General features: G+C 41.2%; 1 protein-coding gene across 2 annotated transcripts in view; it reads left to right on the top strand.

Moving 5' to 3' along the window:
- The window catches only part of PTPRB (protein tyrosine phosphatase receptor type B), a 173,366-nt gene that overhangs the window by 91,494 nt on the left and 55,966 nt on the right, over positions 1-25,906 (top strand). For both annotated transcript variants that reach the window (XM_073555525.1, XM_073555526.1), the window contains 13 exons: positions 2-265; positions 3,637-3,903; positions 4,198-4,458; positions 6,050-6,316; positions 9,428-9,691; positions 16,759-17,022; positions 17,101-17,364; positions 18,115-18,387; positions 18,486-18,755; positions 20,716-20,979; positions 21,557-21,820; positions 22,192-22,473; positions 22,711-22,989. In XM_073555525.1, the coding sequence (XP_073411626.1) occupies positions 2-265; positions 3,637-3,903; positions 4,198-4,458; positions 6,050-6,316; positions 9,428-9,691; positions 16,759-17,022; positions 17,101-17,364; positions 18,115-18,387; positions 18,486-18,755; positions 20,716-20,979; positions 21,557-21,820; positions 22,192-22,473; positions 22,711-22,989 (3,483 nt within the window). The remainder of the gene's footprint in view (position 1; positions 266-3,636; positions 3,904-4,197; positions 4,459-6,049; positions 6,317-9,427; positions 9,692-16,758; positions 17,023-17,100; positions 17,365-18,114; positions 18,388-18,485; positions 18,756-20,715; positions 20,980-21,556; positions 21,821-22,191; positions 22,474-22,710; positions 22,990-25,906) is intronic.

Genomic DNA, 25,906 nt, shown 5'->3' with positions numbered 1-25,906 from the left:
GCTCCTGCTGAAGTGCCTGATCTATCTGTGCTGAATGAAGGAAGTTCTACAAAACTAAAGGTTCGCTGGAAAACACCTCGAGGCAAGCTGGATTCCTACAATATTACCCTATCTTGGAAAGGATCTATCAAGCAGAGCCGAACTCTGAATTCTGCTTCCACTGAAGTCACCTTTAATGATCTAACACCAGGGCGTCTATATCAGGTTGTTGTCACTTCTATCTCTGGGGAACTAAGTGCGGACAAAATGGCGAATGGCAGGACTGGTACGTATTTACTAGTGGTGTTGTTTGGCTAAAGAGTATACGAGACAGCATATGTCATTCTTGTGTTACCAAAAATTGCCATCATTACTGATATACTAGATAGTAGATTATTTTTTCTAACCAGTTTCTAAGATATACAGCAATTAATATAAGAGGAAGCTGTTGGGAGACATGAACAGCCAGCTTTAAAAGATGCCAATGACACTATATCGGTCAAAAGCTAATTAGTGATTTCTCTTCTTTTGCTATTTGCTGCTAGAAGTTTATGACTGCATTAAGGCAAATTTGATTGTAGGGACCAATGATGATCTGAACTATGGTGTTGACTGGGATATACAGCTACTTAATGATTACAATTATCTAAATATGGGGACCCAATTGGGGTGACAGGGTTCCTCCACTTCTAACCACTTAGATAGATGCAATGAATGCTGTTCACCACAGCATCTACAATGTTATACTAGCTCCATTCATACAAATGACTGACAGGTGTCAGCTGTGTAAAATAGCCAGAATCTGCTGATTTTGGAGCGGGCACAGTAAATGATCCCTCTTCTTACAAATCCTTTCCACTTCAGTCAAACATATATTGTTGATGCCAAGATAAGTGGGAGGTGTTATGCACAGGAATAGCTATTTTGCGCAAGACACCACTGCTAAGCAATCCTTAAGGGCCACAATATTATTCACTCACTCCCAAAGGAGTGGGGGGCTTTACAGAGCGCTTCCTAGATTGGCTCAGGATAGTTGGCATCTGGTGACACGGACGATGTGGAGTCAGGTACAAGATTAAATTCAAAGCTAGCAAAAAACTTAAATGAAAACCAAAGGGAAACTCCAGGACAATAGCTAATAAATAAGAACAAATAACGACCATTAGCAACTACTAGAAGCAACCAGAGGTGAACCAGGAAGCACTCACCACCATACACCTATGCAAAGGAACTGAACAAACAGCACTGAACTGCATTAGAAGTAGGCTTAAAATATCCAGCTCAAATCTCAGGATAGCAAACATGCGATGCATTAAACATGCAAAAAGGCTCGTGGTCTCAAATTAGTTAGGGGAGAAGGTCCCTGGGAGAGCACCACCTTCATCCTTACCTCAGAGGTATCCTCCTGCACCACAAAAGGCCTATCAACATCTGGCTGAGCCAGAAATAGAGAGGAGGAAAAGGCCTTCTTGAGAGAGTTAAATGTCTTAATAGCAGCAAGATCCCAGTTAGAAACTGCCCCTTTATGAGTAAGATCAGTAAGGGGTTTCACCATCTTGGAAAACCCCCTGACAAACCTCCTGTAATAAGAAGGAAAACCCAAGAAACGTGGTTAAACTTTACCTTTAACTTCGCGGGGTCCATCCGAACTGCCCCGGGGGACAGGATAACCCTCAGCAATCTCAACTCTTACACTTCAAATACACATTTATCTAGTTTGACATAAAAGTAATGATCCTCTAATCCCTTCAGAATGACGCGTACATGGGCCCTATGTGTCGCGAGGTCCTTGGAAAATATGAGGATATCATCAATGCAAACATTGACACAGATACCTAGGAGATCCTGAAAAACATAATTGACCAGTGCCTGAAATACAACTTGGGCGTTACAAAGTCCAAAGGGCATGACACAATATTCATAGTGGCCTTCCGGGGTATTAAAGGCCATTTTCCAGTCATCTCCCCTTTTGATGCGGAAAAGGTTATAGACTCCCCTGAAATCCAGCTTATTGGACCCATTATCCCCAATTAGGAATAAGTGGAAGGGGGTATTGGTAATGTAGAGTAATAAGATTAAGCTCCTGTTAATCAATACGAGGGTGCAAACCCCCATCCTTTATGGAAACTACAGAAATTCCTGCTCCCACAGGAGATTTGTAGGGGTGAATAAACCCATTAGTCAAATTCTCCTTAACATAATCTTTTTTGACGAGCCTCTCAGGTTGTGACAAATTAAAAATTCTACCCTTAGGCAATTTCACCCCAATATTAAGTTGGATGGAGCAATCATAAGTTCTATGTGGGGGCAGCCTCCACGTGGCCTCCTCAGAAAACACAGGTGGAAACTCTGCCAAGTACCAAGGGACTCGTGAGGTGGATCCCACCACCCCGGAAAGCATGGGCATGCAGTGAGACTTACACCTTGAGAACCACCTAACAATATCCCCTCCCTCCCAATCAATAAAAGGATTGCAAGCACAAATCCATGGAAGACCCAAAACCACTGCAGCAGGGTGGACCTGTTAGATGAAGAAGGATATCTCCTTCCTGTAAAGACAAATAGTGGTGAGGGACACAGGCTCCGCAGTACGGAATTCAACAATCTGACTAAGAGAATTATGCAAGGAGGATAGCTTTATAGAAGCATCTAAGGAGATTAGGGAACCCCCCTGGTTTTTAGCTACAGCAGCATCCAAAAAACTTATCTCAGTCCCATGATCCACAAAAGCATAATCCTCAATATGTTTATCAGAAAAAGAAGCAGCAATTGGCTTTTTTTTTTTTACATATCTAGAGGTACCTGAAAACCAGAGGAGGATGATTGTGTCTATGACAGGTATTACTAAGAGCAGGATACCAGGAAGATGGGCCAAGCACCTTCAACTTACAGGCTCTACAGCAGGTGCATGGTCCACAAAGGTGACTAAACTGTTGTTAGTTTAGAACAGGACTTTTGCATCTAATATGAAGTCCCACTTCCACTCATTTTTGTTATAAAGCATGAACCTCACTGTGAAATGGTTGACATTTCAAGAAAATATGTCCTAAAAGAGGAGTTGTGAATGAATAGTTCCATTGCAGTGCTATAGTGGTACTGTGAAATCCTTTAGAGGAAATTCTAAAAATTATCCCTTACGGTGGAAAGTTAAAAAGTGCATACTATGTGAAAATTCATGGCGTTGGCCTTGTTCTCCAAAAAGGCCATGTAGACACATGCCCTACTGACGCGATTGATGTCTCACATGCTAGATTTGTCATTACAAGCCAGCTCCAGTGGCACGCACAGTGAAGCAAGGTTTACTAGCCTATTCTGTGTAAATGGCATGCAACAGTTTCTGCTACTGACCTTTGGAACAACAATCAAGCCAAGACTGTATGACTCCTGATGAGAACAGGGCTGCCCCAATGTGACTCTCCACATATTGCAAGTGCTACTTTAAAACTTTTTTTTCTTTTACGGTGTTAAAGATATTTTAAAAGTGATATATTTAGAAACTTATTACCATCTTGTAAAACGCTATGGTGGTAGATATGGGCTCTTTATATAATTAGAGGTCTACTTTAATACCTCATTCAAGAAGCTTTTGTGATATCTTCTGTTTTGGCACTGAAAGAAGATGGAATACATATTATGTTTTGACTTTTTATTTTCTAGTTCCAGAGAAAGTTACAGATCTGAAAACGGTCAACAACGGAGTAAAATCTCTCCAAGTAAGCTGGGTGCCACCTGCTGGTGACTGGGACCAATATCATATTGTCCTCTACAACCAGTCCATCATTTTGCTGAATAGCAGTGTAGAAGAACACTTTAGAGAGTTCATCATTCAAGATGTTGGACTTATACCTGGAAGGCAATATGACGTTGCTGTCGTGGTGGAGAGTGGTGGATTGAAAAACGCTGCATACTGCAAAGGCAGAACAGGTTAGCTCTTACTTATTTTTCTAATAGTTGGCTTTAACAAGCATCACGCAATAGCTTATAACTAGTGGAAACCGAGCAATTTCAGATGCCAGATTGTAGTCTAGATCCCATTTTCAGAACATGTAACTTGCATTACACATTGGAGGACATCATTGTTAGCATTTGGAGTAATCTTAAACAGCTGCATTTGCAAACTGTAAGAGATACATACAAAGTAACATAAAAGAGTAAATTCTATGAATATTAAATAAATCTGTATGTGTGAATAATAATCTTTCTTGTCTTTCGATGTAGCTCCTCAATCTGTCCAGCAACTGAGGGTTAAACACATCAATGAATCTTCATTCATCATCACATGGGTGACACCTCTTGCCGAATGGGACAGTTATGTGGTTTCACTTGCGGACAGGGATCTTATACTTATTAATAAAGTTCTTGCTAAAGAAGCTAAAGAATTTACTTTTACTGACCTAGTACCTGGAAGAAAATATACAGCCAAAATTACAAGTATCAGTGGGGAACTCAACAACTGGGCCGCTGTGGATGGAAGAACAGGTAAAGTCAGTATCTCTATTATGCACCCTTTCTACTTTCTGCATTGACCATGGTCCTTGTTAGGATTTATGGAACCCTCACTTATCGGGACACATACTGTTAATATCATTGACTGATACAAGTGACGAAGGGATAAGGTCTAAATCTGCAATGCGAATTTCAACACATCTACTTAAAAATTATCAAAAAAGGAAGGGTGGGAAGGAAAACTCAGGGGACTTGGCTCAAGAGTAGCAGGAAGGAAAAGGGTGATAACATTAATACGTACTTCTACATTCTTGTATTATTGTAAAGCCAAAGTAGACGGTGAGTAATGCTCTATCTAGTATTTTATAGGGTAATATACTGTACATTATACTAAATACTGAAGTGGAGCAAAGTAGTGAGATGCGTCTTTACAGACCCCAGAAAAATAGGTTTAAGGAAAATCAATGTAAAGCGATGCAATGCTCCTCAATATAAAGTAGTCAGCATGTGTAATGGCTGTCTGTAGTCTTGAAGTTTTAAACGTACAAGAAAGATCAAAGTTAATGAGCAGTGAGTTGTTACATTTAGCCTTTAACTTTAATGAGAGCAACTTCTGTTTAATGCAGGGAACACCATTTAGGCTGATGAGATCAAGAACAGATATCTAGCGAGTTAGTAGGCTATGTAAAATTTCTTGTAGCCTACAGATAAATAGGAGCTTGGAAACTTGGTTGTCGCTTTTATGAAGAAGTGTTGGATGGTTGATTGGTAAAAAGTTTTTGGTCTATTTAGGTTATTTCCAAATTACTACAAGAGGGCTGGGTCATGAGTACAAGTTGTCAACTGGAGGGGCCAATCAATGCTACTAAAATGTGTTCTTCTGTACCTATCAGTATTCTGAATGGGTGTAGGATTGTGTAGGAATGGGTGGTGTTGGTGTGATTGAGCTGAGTGAATGTAATAAAGGGTGAATTAACTTTGGCTGGTTTTTGTGTACGAGCATTCGTAGGAACACTTGTTTTCAGTCAGTGTGAAAAAGTTGCCAATCACACCGTGAATGAGGGTGAAATGATGTTTAAGCTAGCATAAGAATCATTGTTGTCAGCAGCACATCGTCTAGTGTAAGCAGGGTATGTGCTGCCGAGAACAATGACAGTCTATGTGTGCAGAAGAATCTATTACCAATCAGCACCAAAGAGAAGAAAGATCATAATATGTAAAAATCGTAGGATAACATAGGGCATGCCAGGTTAAAAACATATCAGTCAGACAGAACAATGTTCTAAGGTTTATTTATCTGGGCTGGTAGACAATAGTAACGCCCAGGGACCAGAAAGTTCCCTTTTTAGAAGGCACAGCCTATTTTTTGACAACTTATTCTACTACATCATGGAATGGTTTTGCAAAGGGATGTTGGATTCTGTTGATGTGCTGTACTTTTAGATTGTTTCTGCTCATTATGGAAATTAATCGAAACATGGATGTATTATGTGAACATGAACTTAGAATTTCGCATTTGCGTTAGTGTGTTATCTTATGTTTTCTGTTCTAGGCATATAATTATATAATGTACTTATATTACAGCCATCCATTTGAATATATCTCTCATATGTCTCCATTACAGTTCCCTTCCAGGTCACTAATTTAAATTTAGTCAATCAAGGAAAATCAACCAGTCTCTATACAGAGTGGACAACAGGTCGGGGAGATGTGGACTCTTTCCAAGTTCTGTTAATACATGAAAACATTGTTATAAAGAATGAGAGTGTATCAAGTGACACCAATAAATATCAGTTCCACTCCTTAAAGCCAGGAGGACTCTACTCAGTGGTGGTAACGACACTCAGCGGAGGCATTGCTTCTAGACAATCTCTGGCTGAAGGCAGGACAGGTAAGATGAAACCTGCTTGTCTATACAGCATTTCAGTTTTATCATAGTCCAAAACTGAAATTGTAGGAAAAGAATATCTGGAATGTCAAATAAAAGTTTGCTAGTGGTCTTTGACCTTCCTTACCTTCGGAGCCACATTCATCTTTGAAACATGGTCATGAGCCACCTTCTATGTAAGGACATGTATTATATCCCCTGAGTGCCCTTTGTAAAGTAATGCTGCAAATACCCCCTTGTAAAATAATAATACCCTAAGTATCCCCTTATAAAGTAATAATGGCCCAAGCCACACTAATAACATGCTTATGCCCTGTGCCCCTTTATAATGCCCCATGTGTACCCTTGTATCATAATAACGTAATGTTTTATAATTTAGTATATATTATTGTAAATAATACAGAGATGAACAGGACAATCGTTCTGACCATCACTGATATATTTGTTCCGATAGCCCCTCTTGCTGTGATCATATGTCTTCTTTTGTAATGTGCCATATTACTGTGGTAACGAAACGTAACTGTGGGATATTATGTCACTATGGATGAAATATGGACATCATAGCCTTATTCTTCTAGGTATTTGCTTATCAGTCCCTTGAAATTTTATACAATATTATTAAGGCCTATTTGAAAATTATAAGATAGCACCTTAGAATTGCTATTTTCAGACTACTAGCAGTATTGACTGTTATTATACTATTTAATTTACAATATAGTTGGACTTACAAGTGCTTCTCACTAAATTAGAATATAATCAAAAAGCTAATTTATTTCAGTTCTTCATTACAAAAAGTGAAACTCATATATTATATAAAGTCATCACAAACAGAGTGATCTATTTCATGTGTTTATTTCTGTTAATATTGATGATTATGGCCTACAGTACAGCCAATGAAAACCCAAAAGTCATTATCTCAGTAAATTAGAATAATTAACAAAAAACACCTGCAAAGGCTTCCTAAGCATTCAAAGAGGTCCCTTAGTCTGTTTCAGTAGGCTCCACAATCATGGGGAAGACTGCTGACTTGACAGATGTCCAAAAGGCAGTCATTGACACACTCCACAAGAAGGGTATGCCACAAAAGGTCATTGCTAAAGAAGCTGGCTGTTCATAGAGTGCTGTATCCAAGCATATTAATGGAAAGTTGAGTGGACGGAAAAAGTGTGGTAGAAAAAGGTGCACAAGCAACCGGGATAACCGCAGCTTCGAAAGGATTATTAAGGAAAGGTCATTAAAAATTTGGGAGAGATTCACAAGGAGTGGACTACTAACTGCTGGAGTCATTGCTTCAAAGGCCACCACACACAGACCAATCCAGGATATGTGCTAGGAGTGTCGCATTCCTTGTTTCAAGCCACTTATGACCACGTCAGAAGCGTCTTACCTGGACAAGGAGAAAAAGAACTGGCCTGTTGCTCAGTGGTCCAAGGTGTTATTTTCAGATGAAAGTTAATTTTGCATTTCATTTGTAAATCAAGGTCCCAGAGTATGGCGGAAGAGTGGAGAGACAGACAATCCAAGCTGCCTGAGGTCTAGTGTGAAGTTTCCACAATCAGTGATAGTTTGGGGAGCCATGTCATCTGCTGGTGTATGTTCACTGTGTTTTATCAAGACCAAAGTCAGTGCACCCGTCTACCAGGAAATTTTAGAGCACTTCATAGAGCGTCTTATAATCCGAAAAATACGGTAATTGAAAATCCTGCACTCGTGCCACTACTCTCATCTTAGCCCTGTGCCTCCCTTATGTCTCATGACAATGCCAATTGACAACAAAAGTCAATCGGTGACCACTGCTGCAGCCTTCATAGCTTTGTCCAAGTGAAATAAACACTGATATTCCGCTTGGACACAATTATGAAGGCTGTAGCTTATGAGTGGTGACTGATTGGATGCCCTGGTCATTGTTTATATCAGGAGACTGGAGGGGGACACAGGACTGAGAGGAGATGAATGGCACCTGTGCTGCAGTTAAGTATGAATTCTTTTTCATTTATGCAGCACACTGGGGCAATTAACTGTCTATTGAGGTGCAGTCAAGTAGTAGAAACCTCTTTCACGCATTTTTAAAGGTTTTTCAAGTTTCCACCAAAACGTAGCATAGTTTAGGAATAAGAGTGTGGCAAACGGACGAGCCAAAAGGCAATGGAATCACACGAAGCGGAAATGCCAATTAGCGAGAACAAGAGAACGTAGATTAAGAAAACATATCCTAGAAAAATGAAAATGACAAACTGTACTGGAAACCTTTGGGGAAGAGAAAGGATACAGATTAAGTAAAAAGGCTATGTACAGGAAATTAGCGTTAAGGCAAGAATGGAAGTTTAATTATCCAAGATCAGCAAATTTAAGAGGTTGATGCTTATGTGAACTTAATCAAGCAGTTTCCTTCCTTAAGCGATTATGTCCTGTACTTAAGGAACATAGTGAAATACTTTCAAACAATGACTTGTACAAGTGAATGCATCATACTCAGCAGTGATAACGTGCAGTCTGCACACAAGCAGTGTTCCCCATACAGCCAGCAGAGGGCACAAGAAATTGACTTTCTTCATCATACAGTAATACTCAATGACACTGTGGGGCCATAATTAAAAGTCTTTATATTTACCATAGTATTACAGAAGAAAAATACATATAGCGTAGGTGTAAATACTAATATTAACCACTAATTAGATCCAAGATATCAGTGTGAGCAAATGCAGATTCCATTCTGCAAGGTCTACATAACACTAAATTGTCATAAAAACTTTGATATCGTGCAAATAATTATGTCTTAACCAAGAGATCTGGTGTATTAATCTTAGTAATGGGTATACGAATAGTCAACACTTTATAATAGCTACTATATCATTACATAGATACTTCAGCTTTGTTAAGTATCCATATTCTGTACAGATGGAGTATGTATATATAAGGCAGCTAATGAAGTCATTGTTAAAAAGGTGCCGAGTGTAGAACTTTATGTGCAGAGTTATGGATGTACATGGATGGATACAGTACAGTCTGATGAATAAATCCACAGATGATTTTTCTAACATTGTAATTGTTTTGTATTGTTATTGTTTAGCCAAAGCTAAAACTGTGATTGTGTTTCATCAATTTCTATTTCAGTGCCCTCCAGTGTCAGTGGGATTGCAGTCAGTAACAATGGACAGAGTGACTACCTGCGTATCTCCTGGCTACAGGCTTTTGGAGATGTAGATACATATGTAGTAACCTTATCCCATAATGGTAACATCCTCCCACCACTCACACTCTCCAAATCCATCCACGAATGTTCCTTTAGTGCGTTAACACCTGGGCGACTTTATAATGTGACTGTAACAACGCGGAGCGGAAAGTTTGAAAACTATTCCTTCAGCCAGGAGTGGACAGGTAAATGCTCTATCTATCTATCTATCTATCTCTCTATCTATCTATCTATCTCTCTATCTATCTAACTATCTATCCCATATCTATCTATCTATCTATCTATCTATCCCATATCTATCTATCTATAGATCTATCTATCCCATATCTATCTACTTTATCTATCTATATCTAACTATCCCATATCTATCCCATATCTATCTATCTAGCCGTCCGCCCATCCATCCATCCATCTATCTATCTATCTATTGCTAAAAGCCCGCATATACGTTAGCTCAGTATCAGCCGAACCCACCAATATCAATGGGCTTAATATGTATGGGGGCACTGGCCAACTGATTGGTGGGGAAGACAGCTATCGTGAATGTCCAATTTAAGACTGCTGACCACATTGCTCTTCTGGATCTTATGTGTATGTCCAACTTACCTCTCTCACATCAATCCTCTATCTTGATCTATCTGCACATCTATATTTATTTATATGCCTTCTATCAAAAAATATAGTAAACTTCAACTTTGACCCTTAACGCACTATGTAATGCGTAGCTAGGGTTTTGGTTCGGGGGGGAGGGTAACCTTGATTACAACTGGATGACGCACCCTAATAGTGGAGGAGAACCTCAGCAGATGACCGCTCTGTTGCTGAAAATAATCTCTATATAAAGACCAATATTGATATTACCGCCATATGGTCAGTGGTAGTTACCAGTCCTACAGAACATAAAAGTGATTACAGCACAGTTATAGATGGTGACTTACCGCTGATGTTCTTTTTGATGGAATCGTTCACTTTTCCGTCTTTTCCATCTGGCACAGATCGGTATGAAAACGTCTGCTAGCCAGGACACGTCTGCAGAAATTACAACAAAGACACTTTTGACTTCTCACATTTCCAGCCCCGTCCTCATCTATTCCCATCCTTTACAACTCATTATCCTGTTGATACCCCAATACTGAGGCGCTTCTGCCGTATGTGTCCCTATTACTGAACCTTCTGTGTGGTACTATGTGCCCTCTAAATTCTATAGCAACCCTCTAGAACAGTGGTCCCCAACCTTTCTGACCTACAGAGCCACCTTCAGCTCTGAGAGAGGGTCGCAAGCCACATTCAGCTCCTGCCCCCCTCATAGTAGTAGTTCAGAGAAAATCATTGCACACGTACAAGAAAAATAATGCTTCAGATGAGTATTTATTGCTGATAGGTGAAGCGACAATTTAAATGACGTTTCGGCCAATCATTGGCCTTTATCATATAGTCGCCTTTTCAAAAAACCATCATGGGAAAACCAGGTAAGTAGTGTCACCGCAATAAAATATGATAGGACAGAGCCTATTGGGTCCAGTTTAGAGTCAATGCCCAGTGTATGCAGTGGGTTCAAGAAGAAACGGCTCTCCAGGGGGTATGGACTTGATTCATAGGTGGCGCAGTGGAGGGTGCAGACACTTCTGCGGTGACACTACTTACCTTGTTTTCCCATGATGGTTTTTTGAAAAGGCGACTATATGATAAAGGCCAATGATTGGCCGAAACGTCGTTTAAATTGTCGCTTCACCTATCAGCAATAAATACTCACCTGAAGCATTATTTTTCTTGTACGTGTGCAGTGATTTTCTCTGAACTTATGCTTATGGGACCTCGGGTTCCTTTCACTGGCACCATTTCACAAAAAGGCGAGTGCTAACCATTTTTTCCTCTTACCCCTCTTAGTAGTGGCAACCAGAGCACCCATTACGGGTATAATGATAGCCAAAACCTTTTTCCACAGAGATCCCCCCGAAGCAGTATAACATTCAGTATTCTCCCATCCAACACTCCCAAAACACAGTCACATCCATCTTCAGGCATCACCTCTCACAGGTAGAATCATCCTGTCTCCAGCGTACCATACTTAACCCCTTCATGACCCAGGCTAATTTGACCTTAATGACCTGGCCATTTTTTGCAATTCTGACCAGTGTCCCTTTATGAGGTAATAACTCAGGAACGCTTCAACGCAACCTAGCGATTCTGAGATTGTTTTTTCGTGACATATTGGGCTTCATGATAGTGGTAAATTTAGGTCGATAATTTTTGCATTTATTTGTGAAAAAAATGGAAATTTGGTGAAAATTTTGAAAATTTCGCAATTTTCAAATTTTTAATTTTTATTCTGTTAAACCAGAGAGGTATATGACACAAAATAGTTACTAAGTAACATTTCCCACATGTCTACTTTACATCAGCACAATTTTGGAAGCAAATTTTTTTTTTGTTAGGAAGTTATTAGGGTTAAAAGTTGACCAGCGATTTCTAATTTTTACAACAAAATTTACAAAACCATTTTTTTTAGGGACCACCTCACATTTGAAGTCACTTTGAGGGGTCTATATGGCAGAAAATACCCAACAGTGACACCATTCTAAAAACTGCACCGCTCAAGCTACTCAAAACTACATTCAACAAGATTATTAACCCTTCAGGTGCTTCACAGGAACTAAAGCAACGTGGAAGGAAAAAATGGACATTTTAATTCTTCCAACAAAAATTTTCTTTTAGCATCAATTTTTTCATTTTCACATGGGCAACAGGATAAAGTGGATCCTAAAATTTGTTGGGCAATTTCTCCTGAGTACACCGATACTTCATATGTGGTCATAAACCACTGTTTGGGCGCACGGCAGGGCCTGGAAGGGAAGGAGTGCCATTTGACTTTTTGAATGGAAAATTAGCTCCAATCGTTAGCGGACACCATGTCGTGTTTGGAGAGCCCCTGTGTGCCTAAACTTTGGAGCTCTCCCACAAATGACCCCATTTTGGAAACTATACCCCCTAAGGAGCTTATCTAGATGTGTGATGAGCACTCTGAACCCCCAAGTGCTTCACAGAAGTTTATAAGGCAGAACCGTGAAAATAAAAAATATTTTTTTTCCCTCAAAAAATGATTTTTAGCCCACTATTTTTTATTTTCACAAGGGTAATAAGATAAATTGGACCCAAAAGTGGTTGTCCAGTTTGTCCTGAGTATGCTGGTACCCCATACATGGGGGGACCACTGTTTGGGCACACGTTGGGGCTCGCAAGGGAAGTAGTGACGTTTTGAAATGTTAAGTTTGAAGAGCCCCTGATGTACCTAACAGTGGAAACCCCCCACAAGTGACCCCATTTTCGAAACCAGACCACCCAAGGAACAAATCTAGATGTGTGGTGAGCACGTTGAACCCCCAAGTGCTTCACAGAAGTTTATAACACAGAGCCGTGAAAATAAAAAATAATTTTTTCTCCACAAAAATTATTTTTTATCCCCCAATTTTTAATTTTCCCAAGGGTAACAGGAGAAATTAGACCCCAAAATTGTTGTGCAATTTTTCCTGAGTACACTGATACCCCATATGTGGGGGGAAACCACGGTTTGGGCACACATCGGGGCTCGGAATGGAGGCAGCACTGTTCGACTTTTTGAACGCAAAACTGGCTGGAATAAATGGTGGCGCCGTGTCGTGTGTAGAGACCCCCTGATGTGCCTAAACAGTGGAAACCCCTCAATTCTATCTCCAACCCTAACCCCAACACACCCCTAACCCTAATCCCAACCCTAATCATAAACCCAACACACCCCTAACCCTAATCCCAACTCTAACCCTAATCCCAACCCCAACCCACCCCTAACCCTAATCTTAACCCTAGCCCTAACCCTAGCCCTATTTCTAACCCTAACCCTATTTCTAACCCTAATTGAAAAATAAAAATATTTTATTATTTGTCCCTATGGGGGGGTGATAAGGGGGCGGTGATTTACTTTTTTTTATTTTGATCACTGTGAGAGTTTATCAAAGTGATGAAAATAAAAAAAATGAATCTGCCGCCGGGAAATGCCGGCGGGCGCACCGCGCATGCGCCCGCCATTTTCCAAGATGGCTGCGCCCATGGACCGGGACGGCAGGACGGCGGGACACCGGGACGGCCAGGGGGGGTTAGTGAGTATCGTGTGGGGGGGAGCGGAGGGAAGGGGGAGGGGGGCAGATTGTGACAGCGGCGGCCGATCGGCGCCATCAGTCGGTGGCGGCGGCCAATCGGCGCCGTCAGTCGGCAGGGGGGTTAACTTAGTGTCTCCAGCCATGTCCGATGCTATTTCAGCATTGGCCATGGCTGGATTGTAATAGTTCATCAAATTTCATTGATGAAATTTTACTATCGCTCTGATTGGCTGTTTCACTTTCAACAGACAATCAGAGCGATTGTAGCCACGAGGGGGCTAAGCCACCTCCCTTGTGGTGAAGCACAACGGGTCCTGTCACTGCGGGTTGGGTGACCTTTCCGTGACCCCGGTCACCCGACCCTCAGGGGGGCTTTGAAGTCATGACACAGCATATGCGTCATGGGTCGGATTGGCACCGACTTTCATGACGCATACGCTGTGTCACAGGTCGGGAAGGTGCTAAATTATCTCTAAACCCCTAAGACCAGTATATGTGCATCCAGATCTGCTCTTCTGTGCAGGGCTGCTCTCAAAATTCACCATTTTCAGATGCGCTCTTCATACCTGTTAACTAGACCTGGAGCTAATGCACCATGCTGGCAGACAACCACGAGCCACAGTTCATGATATTGAGAGCCACATGTGGCTCCAGAGCTACTGGTTGGGGACCCCTGCTCTAGAATATAATAATGTCAGGTGAAAGTGCCCTAGAAAACCTTTCCCGTGCTCATGGGCCCTATAGTGGCCAGGTGGCTGTATTAGGAGATCGAGTCTTTAATTTGCCATTTTCAGTGGCTCCTGATGTGTTAGCATAACCATTGTTTCAATTTTTTATTTCATAAATCGATAGTACACATGAAAATAGACTAAAAATTGGTTTTGTAAATTCTGTTGGAAAGATTAGAAATTGCTGATAAACTATTAACCTTTCTAACTTCCTAACAAAAAATAATGTTTCAAAAATTATGCAGATATAAAGTAGACATGTGGGAAATGGCATTTATTACCTATTTTTGTGACATAACTCTCTGACTTAAGGTAATCAAGAATGAAAATCTTGAGACTTGTGAAATTTTCTCATTTTCTAATAAATTTCCGATATTTTCACAAATAAACACAAAAAATATTGTCCTAAGTTTACCACTAACATGAAGTCCAATATGTCATAAAAAATAGTCTCAAAATCTCTTATTAAATTACTTTTGTTAGTGTCAAGTTATTTTAGGGACTATTGTGGGTTATTCTCACTCTTTGTTTCATTGCAGCCATTTGGTAAATTCAAAAAAGTTAATTTTTTTCTCATTAATGTACTCTCTGCACCCCATCTTGACTGAAAAAGCAGAAATGTAATTTTTGCAAATTTATTAAAAAAGAAAAACTGAAATATCACATGGTCATAAGTATTCAGACCCTTTGCTCAGACACTCATATTTAAGCCTCATGCTGTCCATTCCCTTGTGATCCTCCTTGAGATGGTTCTACTCCTTCATTGGAGTCCAGCTGTGTTTAATTAAACTCATAGGACTTGATTTGTAAAGAGTAAAGACACACACCTGTCTATACAAGACCTGACAGCTCACAGTGCATGTCAGACCAAGGTTCCTAAGAGCACAGTGGCCTCCATAATCCTTAAATGGAAGAAGTTTGGGACCACCAGAAGTCATCCTAGACCTGGCCGTCCACCAGTTGGGCCTTTATGGCAGAGTGGCCTGGCGGAAGCCTCTCCTCAGTGCCAGCCATATTAAAGCCCGCAGAGTTTGCTAAAAAAACACATGAAGGACTCCCAGACTGTGAGAAAAAAGATTCTCTGGTCTGATGAGATGAAAATATAACTTTTGGTGATAATTATAAGCGGTATGTGTGAAGAAAACCAGGCACTGCTCCTCACCTGCCCAATACAATCCCAACAGTGAAACATAGTGGTTGCAGCATCATGCTCTGGGGGTGCTTTTCAGCTGCACTGACAGGACGACTGGTTGCAATTGAAGGAAACATGAATGCGGCCAAGTACAGAGATATCCTGGATGAAAACCTCTTCCAGAGTGTTCTGGACCTCAGACTTGGCCGAAGGTTCACCTTCCAACAAGACAATGACCCTAAACACACAGCTAAAATAACAAAGGATTGGCTTCAGAACAACTCCAGGTGTGAAAAACTTGTTGAATCATTCCCAAGAAGAATAATGGCTGTACTAATTCAAAAGGGTGCTTCTACTCAATACTGAGCAAAGGATCTGAATACTTATGACCATGTGACATTTCAGTTTTTCTTTTTTAATAAATTAATGAGAAAAAAAATGAACTCTTTTGAATTTACCAAATGGCTGCAATGAAACAGAGTGAAAAATTTAAAGGGGTCTGAATACTTTCCGTACCCACTATGAATATATATGTATATATATATACAGTTGTGCTCAAAAGTTTACATACTCCAGCAGAATTTTTGGACATTTTGGGTTGTTATTATGGTTAAAAAGAGAAACACATTAGTTTGACAATAAATGGCTTCACCCATCCACTAACCATGAGTGGAGAAAAAGTTTTGGTGTTTTCATTCATATTCTCTGAAAAAAGGTCAAGAAAGCAAAACTTCTGCCGGGGTATGTAAACTTTTGAGCATATATATTTGCATATTCAAGTTCCTTCTGAGGGCAAGCTGACTCTGAGACAGTGAAAGCACTATTATGTGCACACGCTGAGGATTCACCCGCGGATTTGTATCTGCGGATCCGCAGGTAAAACCGCAGGTAAAATGACCTGCGGTTTTACCTGCGGATTTGCCTGCGGTTTGACACCTGGACAATGGAATAGATGGCAAACCGCAGCGGAATCCGCAAATAGGCGATGTGCACACGCTGCGGATTCTGCTGCGGATCTGCAGCGTTTCTGTCCCTGTGGGTCCGCAGCAGTTTCTGCTGCATTGTACAGTACCATTGTTTTCAATGGTCAAACCAAAAACGCTGTGCACATGCTGCAGATTTTTCCACGCTGATTTTCTGCGGGTTACAATCCGCAGCATGTCAATTCTTTGTGCGGAATCCGCAGCGTGTGCCTTAATGTTCTATTTATTTGGCATTATTGGTATATCGTGAGTGTTAAACATTATCCTTTTTTTTAGTTCCCTCTGCTGTTCAGGGGCTAACAGTGAGCAATGCTGGAAGAAGTGACTACCTTAAAGTGTCCTGGCTTCACGCTATTGGAGATTTTGACCAGTATAAAGTGACAATAAAAAACAACAATAACTTCATTAACACCACAGCAGTCAGCAAGTTGCAAAATGAATGTGTATTCTCCAATCTGGTGCCAGGTCGACTGTACAGTATAACTGTTAGCACTGAAAGTGGAAAATATGAGACTAGTGCTATGACCAGCGGTAGAACCTGTAAGTATCGTAAGATTTTTGCTACGTTCTCCACCTGTATTAGTATTCTGTAATTTAAACATGTCCACCTCTTACTAGTCCCAGAAGCTGTAAAGAAGCTGACACTGGCGAGAAGAGGCAGTGAGGAGCTTCATGTTACATGGTTAAGAGCTGATGGAGATGTTGATCGTTATGAGATTCAGCTGCTATACAATGACATGAGTGTCCTCCCACTGATCACATTGAGTAATACGGCTTCCGAATACCACTTCACCTCTCTAACTCCTGGTCGTCTGTACAAAATAGTCGTGCTGACATTTAGCGGGGATGCACAGCGATCAACATTTGTAGAGGGGTTAACAGGTAAGAAACCACTATAAACATAATGAGATGTATTACATTAAATGGTATGTGGTGAAGACGAGGGCCATAAATTGGAGGAGATATCATATTAGAAAGTTTTCCACCACCAAACAATATGTGGCATGAAACTGTGGGCACACATGCTTTTTGGGTTGCAGAGGAAATGTTGGGTGGTCAACATTAGTCCTCCAGAGCAGCAGCTTCATGTAGCTCTTTAGCTAATAGAGGTGGCAAAACGAGACAGGGGAACGTCACTCAAAATCTGTGTGTTTACATACTTTATATTCATTATGTTTGCTCAGTTGTTTTCTGAGTTGGGCAAACTGATAGAAAAGTAGTGCATTTTGCACATCAGTCCTGATTACATTTTTGTAGCCGGCACCTGAACCAGTTGGGTACAACAATTGATATGCCAGATGCCATAAGGAGTATCGTGGAAAACATTGGCATCAGTTTTCCTCCACTGTTACCCAGAGATATATAGGAACAAGGCCTTCAACATCCATATTCCATCACACCATTATGTACAGTCTTAACACATTCATGGGTAGCCCATTTAACAATAATGAAAGTTTGCCACATATACTGTAAGTAACAGGAAACAGTTTCAGCCACTTCAGGAGCAATAGGTATAAGATCAAAGAGAACAAAGACATCATGCCAATGAATAATTAAAAAGAAAACCGAAAACACAGACCATCCATAATAGACACAAACATTGAACCGAGCTGTCATTTCTTTTTTCTTTAGTTCCCAGCGCTGCTAAGAATGTCTACATTTCTCCGAATGGAATGACTAACAGTCTCATTGTGAAGTGGACATCTGGTGGCGGAGATGTAGATTCTTACATGGTGACAATCTTCCGTCAGAACTACAAGGTAGAAACCCAGACTATATCCAAGAACATCTATGAACATTATGAACATACCTTCAACAACCTGATTCCAGGGGAACAGTACAAGATTGAAGTACAGACAAACAGTGGCAGTTTAAGCAAAAACATCACATCCTATGGACGAACAAGTATGACTTTACTTCTAGAGAGTCGTAAATGTTAGTTATACAGTAGTAGTGTGGAATAATCGAGAGTCCTTAAACTGATATGGTTGATTGTCTTCCAGTGCCTTCAATGGTTCAAAAGTTGTGGGCAGATAACGAATACAACAGTCATCTATTGGTGGTCAACTGGCAAAGTGCAGCAGGCATCGCGGACAGATATGACCTTCTTCTACTTACTAATCAAGGAGCTCTAATAACTAATAAGTCTGTGCTAGCAACCTCAAAGTCTCACAAGTTTGAAGATCTCGTCCCAGGAAAAAAATACAAGATCCAGATGTTGACAGTCACCAGTGGTCTATTCAGCAAAGCTGCACAGATTGAAGGACAAACAGGTATCAGAAATGAATAGAAAGCAAATCAAGCACTTAAAGGGGTCGCCCATAAATGACATTTGTCACCTCTCTATGTGTGAATGCTAAGGATCCAGCTGTTAAGATCACAATCGATCCGGAATACTGAAGGCACAATGGAGTGGTAGTGAGCATGTGCAACTTTTATTTCTGTAGAGACTGGAAGGAGAAGTGGTTGCACAAGCTCACTATGGCTCCATTAAAGCAATGGATTATCATGTAACTTGTGGGGATCCCAAAGCTTGGACTCAAAGACATGAAACATTTATCTTTCATCACATAGATAGGTGATATGATGTGTAAGGAACAATCCCTTCAAGGAATCTGTCACCAGGTTTTTGCTATCTAATCTGAGAGACAGAGACCCTGATTCCAGCAATGTGTCACTTACTGCGCTACTTGCTATGGTTTTTATAAAATCACTGTCATATAAGACTAGTAAACCTGCTGCCATTTAGTCCTCCATATCTTTGTATGAGTTCTGTATAAACCGGCCCCACCACTGATTGGCAGCTTTCTGCCTATGCACAGTGTACACAGACAACTGGCAATCAGTGGTGTGGACAGGGTTATACAGAGCTCAGCATTCAGAGACCTGATAGGTCTTCAGCAGATAAGTCTGTGATTTTATCAAAACTGCCCTAAGCAGCCCAGTCTCTGTCTGCCTCTCCATCATGCTTCTGAAACTTGTGGCAGATTGCCTTTAAAAGTAATAATCGAGTTTGGAATAATCAGGCAAGATTAAAGGGAACCAGGTTTGGCAGATATAAGTTATGGCCATCACCTTTCAGGGCTTATCTATAGCATTCTATAATGCTGTACATAAGCCCCCGGTCCGACCTGTAAGAGAAGAAAAATCACTTTTATTACACTCACCTGTCGGGCGGTCCAGTCCAATGGGCGTCGCTTGCCTTGGTCCGGCGCCTCCCATCTTCTTACGATGTCACCCTCCTGCTTGCTTCAAGTGGATGACGCGTCCCTGAATCATCCACACAATCTCCGTGGCATCGTGCTACTGTGCAGGTGTACTTATCTGCCCTGTTGAGGGCAGAGCAAAGTACTGCAGGACGCAGGTGCCAGTGCTCTTTGACATTTTTCGGCACCTGTGCACTGCAGTACTTTGCTCCAACAGGGCAGAGAAGTACGCCGTCTGTGCATAAGTACGATGCCGAGGAGACTGTGTGGATGATGCAGGGATGCGTCATCCACTTGAAGCAAGCAGGAGGATGGGAGACCAAGACCTGCGACACCCATCGGACCAGGACCGCCCCACCCCGCAGGTGAGTATAATAAAACTTATTTTTCTTATCTTACAGATTGGATCAGGGGCTTATCTACAGCATTATAGAATGCTGTATATCAGCCCTGAAATGTGGTGGCCGTAACTTATATTGGCCAAAACTGCTGACAGGTTTCCTTTAATTTATAACACTATGGGCTCATCTACATAACCGATTATATTGAACGAGTCCTGTCCATGGTTTTAACATAGCGCACGTACCCAAAATATTCTATGGGGCTGTGCGCTTGTCTGATTTTTTGATCACTCAGTCCAAGAAAAAAATCTGAGACATGTCCTGTTTTGATGCAAGTGTCAGATCAATATTGGCAATGCAAGTCTATGGGTCCGTGACAGACCTCAAACTGCACTCGGATCTCATCTGTGTGCGGTAGGATTTTCACAGACTGAGAGAATGGGGAGGGGGAGAATCTGAGAATCTTTTTTTTTCCTCTCCACCTCCGAGAAAAATGTGATCTGATCAACTGTGATTAAACCCTGATCAGAGTCTGATCAGAAAAGTTGGACTATTTTGTTTTGATGAAGGGAAAACGGTTGTGTACACCTACCCTAATGGAAACTTAAGAGCAAACAACCTGCTCAATTAAAACAATAAAATTAACAAATTAATTTCTATATTCTATTTAATGTTTTATGTTTTAGTCCCAGCTGCAGTGACTGGTCTCAAAATCACGGGGAACAGCACAGACAGTCTATCATTCACATGGACAAGTGCGGAGGGAGAGCTGGAATCCTATGATATCTTCCTATACAATCCAGACAACACTCTGCATGACCGGAAGCCCGGTGTACAGAGTCTCACCCAAAGCTCATTTCAAGGGTTGCTGCCAGGTCGCCTTTATAAAATAGTCATCGTAACTCACAGTGGATCGCTGACAAACGAGTCCTCAATCCATGGGAGAACAGGTAATGATGAGATCTATCATACTGCTGATGCAACACAATTTTATTGTGCCCTGTATTATTGGAATTCTAGGAAGCCCATTGCAGCAAATACATCACTTCTAAGACCAGTATTTCACATCTCATGTATTAGGTTGAAGGCTGTGTCAATTGACTTAGAGCCTCATTCTTATGGCTGAATACATTCAGCGCATGTGGCATAAAGCAAGTCTACGTAATTTATAATAGGTTGGATGAGACAAAGAAAATGGAAAAGCTGTGTTTTCCAACAACAAGTCAGTGGGAGTTTGGAACTTATGAAAACTAAGTAATGGAGCATTGTGAGAATTCAACTTTATGAGTCTCTTAGCTTCACGCTGATATTTGAATTGTTCTGTTTTCCATTTTCTTCTATTCCAACTTATATATTGCTAATACAAACAGCTTAGTAGTGAAGTTTCTAAAACACTTAGTTAATGGGGCTTTGATATTCGCGGAATGCTAATGTTCCTGTCCCCTTTCTTTCTGGAACGGGAATAGAGCATTAGCAATTTTGTTGGCTATGAATTTTCATTATTGCTGTTGGGGTTTTCAATTCCAGTTCCTGCCCCAGTGAGTAATCTGCAAACATCAAACCGAAATACATCTGACACTTTGTGGTTTACATGGACCCCAGCGCTGGGAGATGTGAATATGTATGAACTGACTCTATATAACCCTAACGGTACACAGAAAGAACGGCTGCAAGCCAATGTCCTTGGAGAATACCATTTCCAAAATTTGATTCCTGGACGCCTATACAAGCTGGTGATAGTGACACAGAGTGGCGACCTGATCAATAAAGTGACGGCCGAGGCCAGAACAGGTATTATGTTCTTTCTAAGATCGCTCTCCCTTTTACCTTTGTTTGGATCAAGGCTATATAATGACTTTGAACTCTCTTAACATTTGCTTCCATAAGAAAACATTTCCCACGCAATTCAGAACAGTTGAACTGCAATATATTTGGAAGGGGACAATGGAGTCAGGAGAACGATACTCAACCTCTGCCACTTGTATTGGAGTCCGACAAGCAAAATTAGCACAAGCCACATTACTAATCAGTTGTATCACACAATTTGGGTTTTCTGATCTACCGGTGGCTGGGATGAAATTGTATCCAGACCTAGAGTTAAAAGCAAATTCTCTATAAATCAAGAATTTTTTTTTTTAGTATTAAACTGTTGCCCTTTATAGCTCCACAGCCCCCAAATTCAGTGTCATTTACTGATGTGAAGAATACCTCTGTGTCCATAACGTGGCTGGGCCCTCCAGACTGGACAGACTATGACGATTTTGAGCTGCAGTGGACACCTACAGACCCACTTGTGGTGTTTAACCCTTACAGCATTGGCAAGTCAAATGGAAGAATCATCACCGGCCTTCGACCTGGGCGCCTTTATAAATTCAGTGTAAAGAGTGTCAGTGGCAATGTTAAGAAGACTCTGAGTTTTCCCATTACAGGATCAGTGAGAACAAGTAAGATGTTTCATTAAATTGGGATATTTTCTTGGAATACTTTATGTCAAATTGAACTTGTGTTATTGTATTTTTTTACTTTTCTGGGTAATAATTTAAGACCTACAGCTCAAAGCCGAGACTGCTCCATTTATATATCATTGCCGCTGTCTATATACATTATTAGTTGAATTAGATAATGTTCAATGCATTTAGGCCATAAGAAAAAGCTCAAAACTGTTGAATCCTCCTTTGCAGAACCTGACAAGATACAACATCTTCATTGTCGACCTCAGAATTCTACAGCCATTTCTTGTTCGTGGACACCTCCAGATTCTGACTTTGATGGATATACCATTGAATATAAAAAGAATGGATCTGATGTTGTGGAGTACTCTAAAAGAATCGAGAAGCACAAATCAGTACTTACCATCATGCAGCTTGAGCCACATAAAAGATATGTTGTATCTATCAAAGTGCATTCTGCTGACATGATAAGCCAGGTGGTAGAGGAGAGCACCATAACCATGATAGATCGTAAGTACTGGTAGCAGGCAAAATCACAACAGCATAACGTTTATTGATTATTGATTTGCTGCAACAATCTCAGAACACAGTAGTGTAATATGTAGACTACCTCCCATTTTATTTATTTTACTCATTTATATAGCGCCATTAATTCCACAGCGCTTTACAGACATTATTGCAGAGCTAGGGAGTACCCGGTCAGCAGGAGCGCAAAAACAGGAGATGAATTATTGGAAAATCTTTTTATTAAATATAATCCACAACGCGTTTCGACAGATGATTCTGTCTTCCTCAGGTGGCTCTGCTACATGCTGCATCTAAAAACTCTAATTGTATTACAACTGCTGCACCCAGTAATCTAAGTGATACATTGTTGGATTCAGGGTCTCTTTTCCTAGATCATGCTGCTCTTCGATGAGTTAACAAAAACCAGCTGACAGATTCCCTTTAGGGGCTGAAGGGTAGGTCATCAGTATTCTTGTAGTAGAAACCCCTTTAAATGTGTTGGCTCATAAAACACCATGTCAAAATTCACAGAATAGATGAATAATGTATGATCCCTGGTATTACTAGATACTAGATTACAGATACATGTTGTTTTTGATCAACCTCTTTCATCACAACAACATCAAGTTGTGTTTAAACTGGCTGGATATATACATACTGTATATATATTGCCTTCTTCACCCATAAGAAAAATGATGAATAATATGGTTTATTTTAGTGAAATGGTGAGGGTTTTACATTGCTATACACATGTCCTGTGGTACATATAATCTGGTAGCAGAAAACATTAATCCTTTTTAAGAGGGATAATGATTACTATAAAACATATCCATGATCCACATATATTAAGACTCAAAATAGCTGCCAAACCCTGCACCCTGATTTTCTTTTTCATGCCATGGTGTTGGGGACTTTTTCCATTACTATTCAGGTAACTATATTTATTTATTTATTTTACTCACTTATATAGCGCCATTAATTACACAGCTCTTTACAGACATTACCATCACTGTCCCCATTGGGGCTCACAATCTAAATTCCCTATCAGTATGTCTTTGGAATGTGGGAGGAAACCAGAGTACTCGGAGGAAACCCACGCAAACACGGGAAAAACATACAAACTCTTTGCAGATGTTGTCCTTGGTGGGATTTGAACTCAGGACCCCAGCGATGCAAGGTCACAGTGCTGCCTATATATATATATATATATATATATATATATATATATACTGTGAGGTAGCGCTGTCATTCAGGGTTGGGGGACACTCGCATGGCAGCGAATAATCACATCCGGCACAGGTTTCCATAAAGCAATATCACAGTCCATGAGATTTATTCATTATCATAAACCAATCACGATATGCAACAGTCTTATAGCAGACAGCAGGGTATCTTCACACTGGAGCTCTGCTCCCCTTTAGCCCTCCTAGTCACACAGGCTGTGCTTCAGCTAGCCAGCAGGCTATACAGTCTCTCAGTAGCAGTTCCATCTCCGGGTTACCTTGCATGCTGCTTTACACTGCAAACGTTCCTTCCCTTTCCCTGGGAACGGTCAGGCACACATCGCCATTAGTCACAGCGTCCACACGTGCTGTTAGTGAGGAGATCCTTCTCCACACGGGACCTTCCAAATTGGACCAATCAGGTCCCAGCATTCACCCTCATGTAACAAGACCTCAGGTACCTTATATGGTCCATAACCACACCCACAGGTAATCACATGGCTATGACCTCACCCAAGGTCCTATTGCAAACAACCACACACAGGCTTCCCTGACACATTGTAACGGAACGTACTATTCAGCAGTACCTCTGCTGATCATTATGATCTTTCAGTATCCTACACCTATCAGGGCAATGGAAATGCTTATACGGCTGTCCTGGGACACCCACACAGCGCCCCCTAGCGGACACAGCGGTCACTGCACCACATACCTCCCCCCTATGTTCAAACCTGTGGGGTTGAACACACAGCATAACCCCCGGCTCTCGAGACTGGGCACTCACTACACCTTGCCCCACCAGGTCGAGAGAACCATCTCCATTTGTCATACGGCCTCATCTCTTCGTTAAGCCTCCTCCGCTCCCAGTGGTCATAATACCGGTCATTGTCTTTGACCCCCAAGTCACAGTTTGTCTGCGTCATCAGACACTCTCTAGTCTCCACCTGTCTGCAGTACGCTTCGTCACCTGATCTTTCTCTCACTGACCGTCTCTCTCGGTTGGTGCGGTCATAAGTCTTAGTAGAGCCTGCTGTCTGGTCTGAGTCTGACTCAGTCAGCGTCTCACAGAAACTATGGTCTTTCAACGTCATCCTGCCAGTCGAACTACCCCTTGCTGACACTCTTCTGCCATCTGTCCTGTCACTTCTTGGAGGAACCGTTCGGGTCCTTACATCTTGGGTTGGAGGCGGCCGCCACCTGGTATTCTGTATTTCTTTACTAATTCGCCGACGGTCCAGCCTCAACTGCTCAATTTCTTGCAGGTACTCCACTCGATACTCCATGAGCATCCGAAAGTCTCTCAGGCTTTCCACGGAGCCAACCACCATGATGGAAATCCTATCCACTTCCCTGGATACCTGGTCATCATCAGGAGGGATCCTCACCCTCACCACAACTGAGATATTCACAAGGTCTTGCATTACCTTCCTGGACCTTCCAATGATTCTCCCAATCAGAGCTTTGGGTACCGGAACCACATCTTTCCTCAAACCCAACCGATCCATAACCTCTCTTGCTATCTCTAGGCATCGAGCAGCCTTCATATTACTCTGCCTAACCAATTGTTTGACACGTAGACACTGCAAATGCATCTCTTTCAGGACAGCTACTCGGTTTGATGTATCTTCCCTGGCTGATACTATCACCAACTGCCGAGTCTCAGGTGCCCAGTGCACCTCACACGCTTTGACCGCCTC

This window comes from Dendrobates tinctorius, unplaced genomic scaffold, assembly GCF_039654945.1.
Source record: "Dendrobates tinctorius isolate UK_male_01 unplaced genomic scaffold, ASM3965494v1 ptg000224l, whole genome shotgun sequence".
Lineage (NCBI taxonomy): Eukaryota > Metazoa > Chordata > Amphibia > Anura > Dendrobatidae > Dendrobates > Dendrobates tinctorius.
The sequence above is the reverse complement of the archived record's forward strand: the minus strand, read 5'-3'. Positions and strand labels throughout refer to the sequence as shown.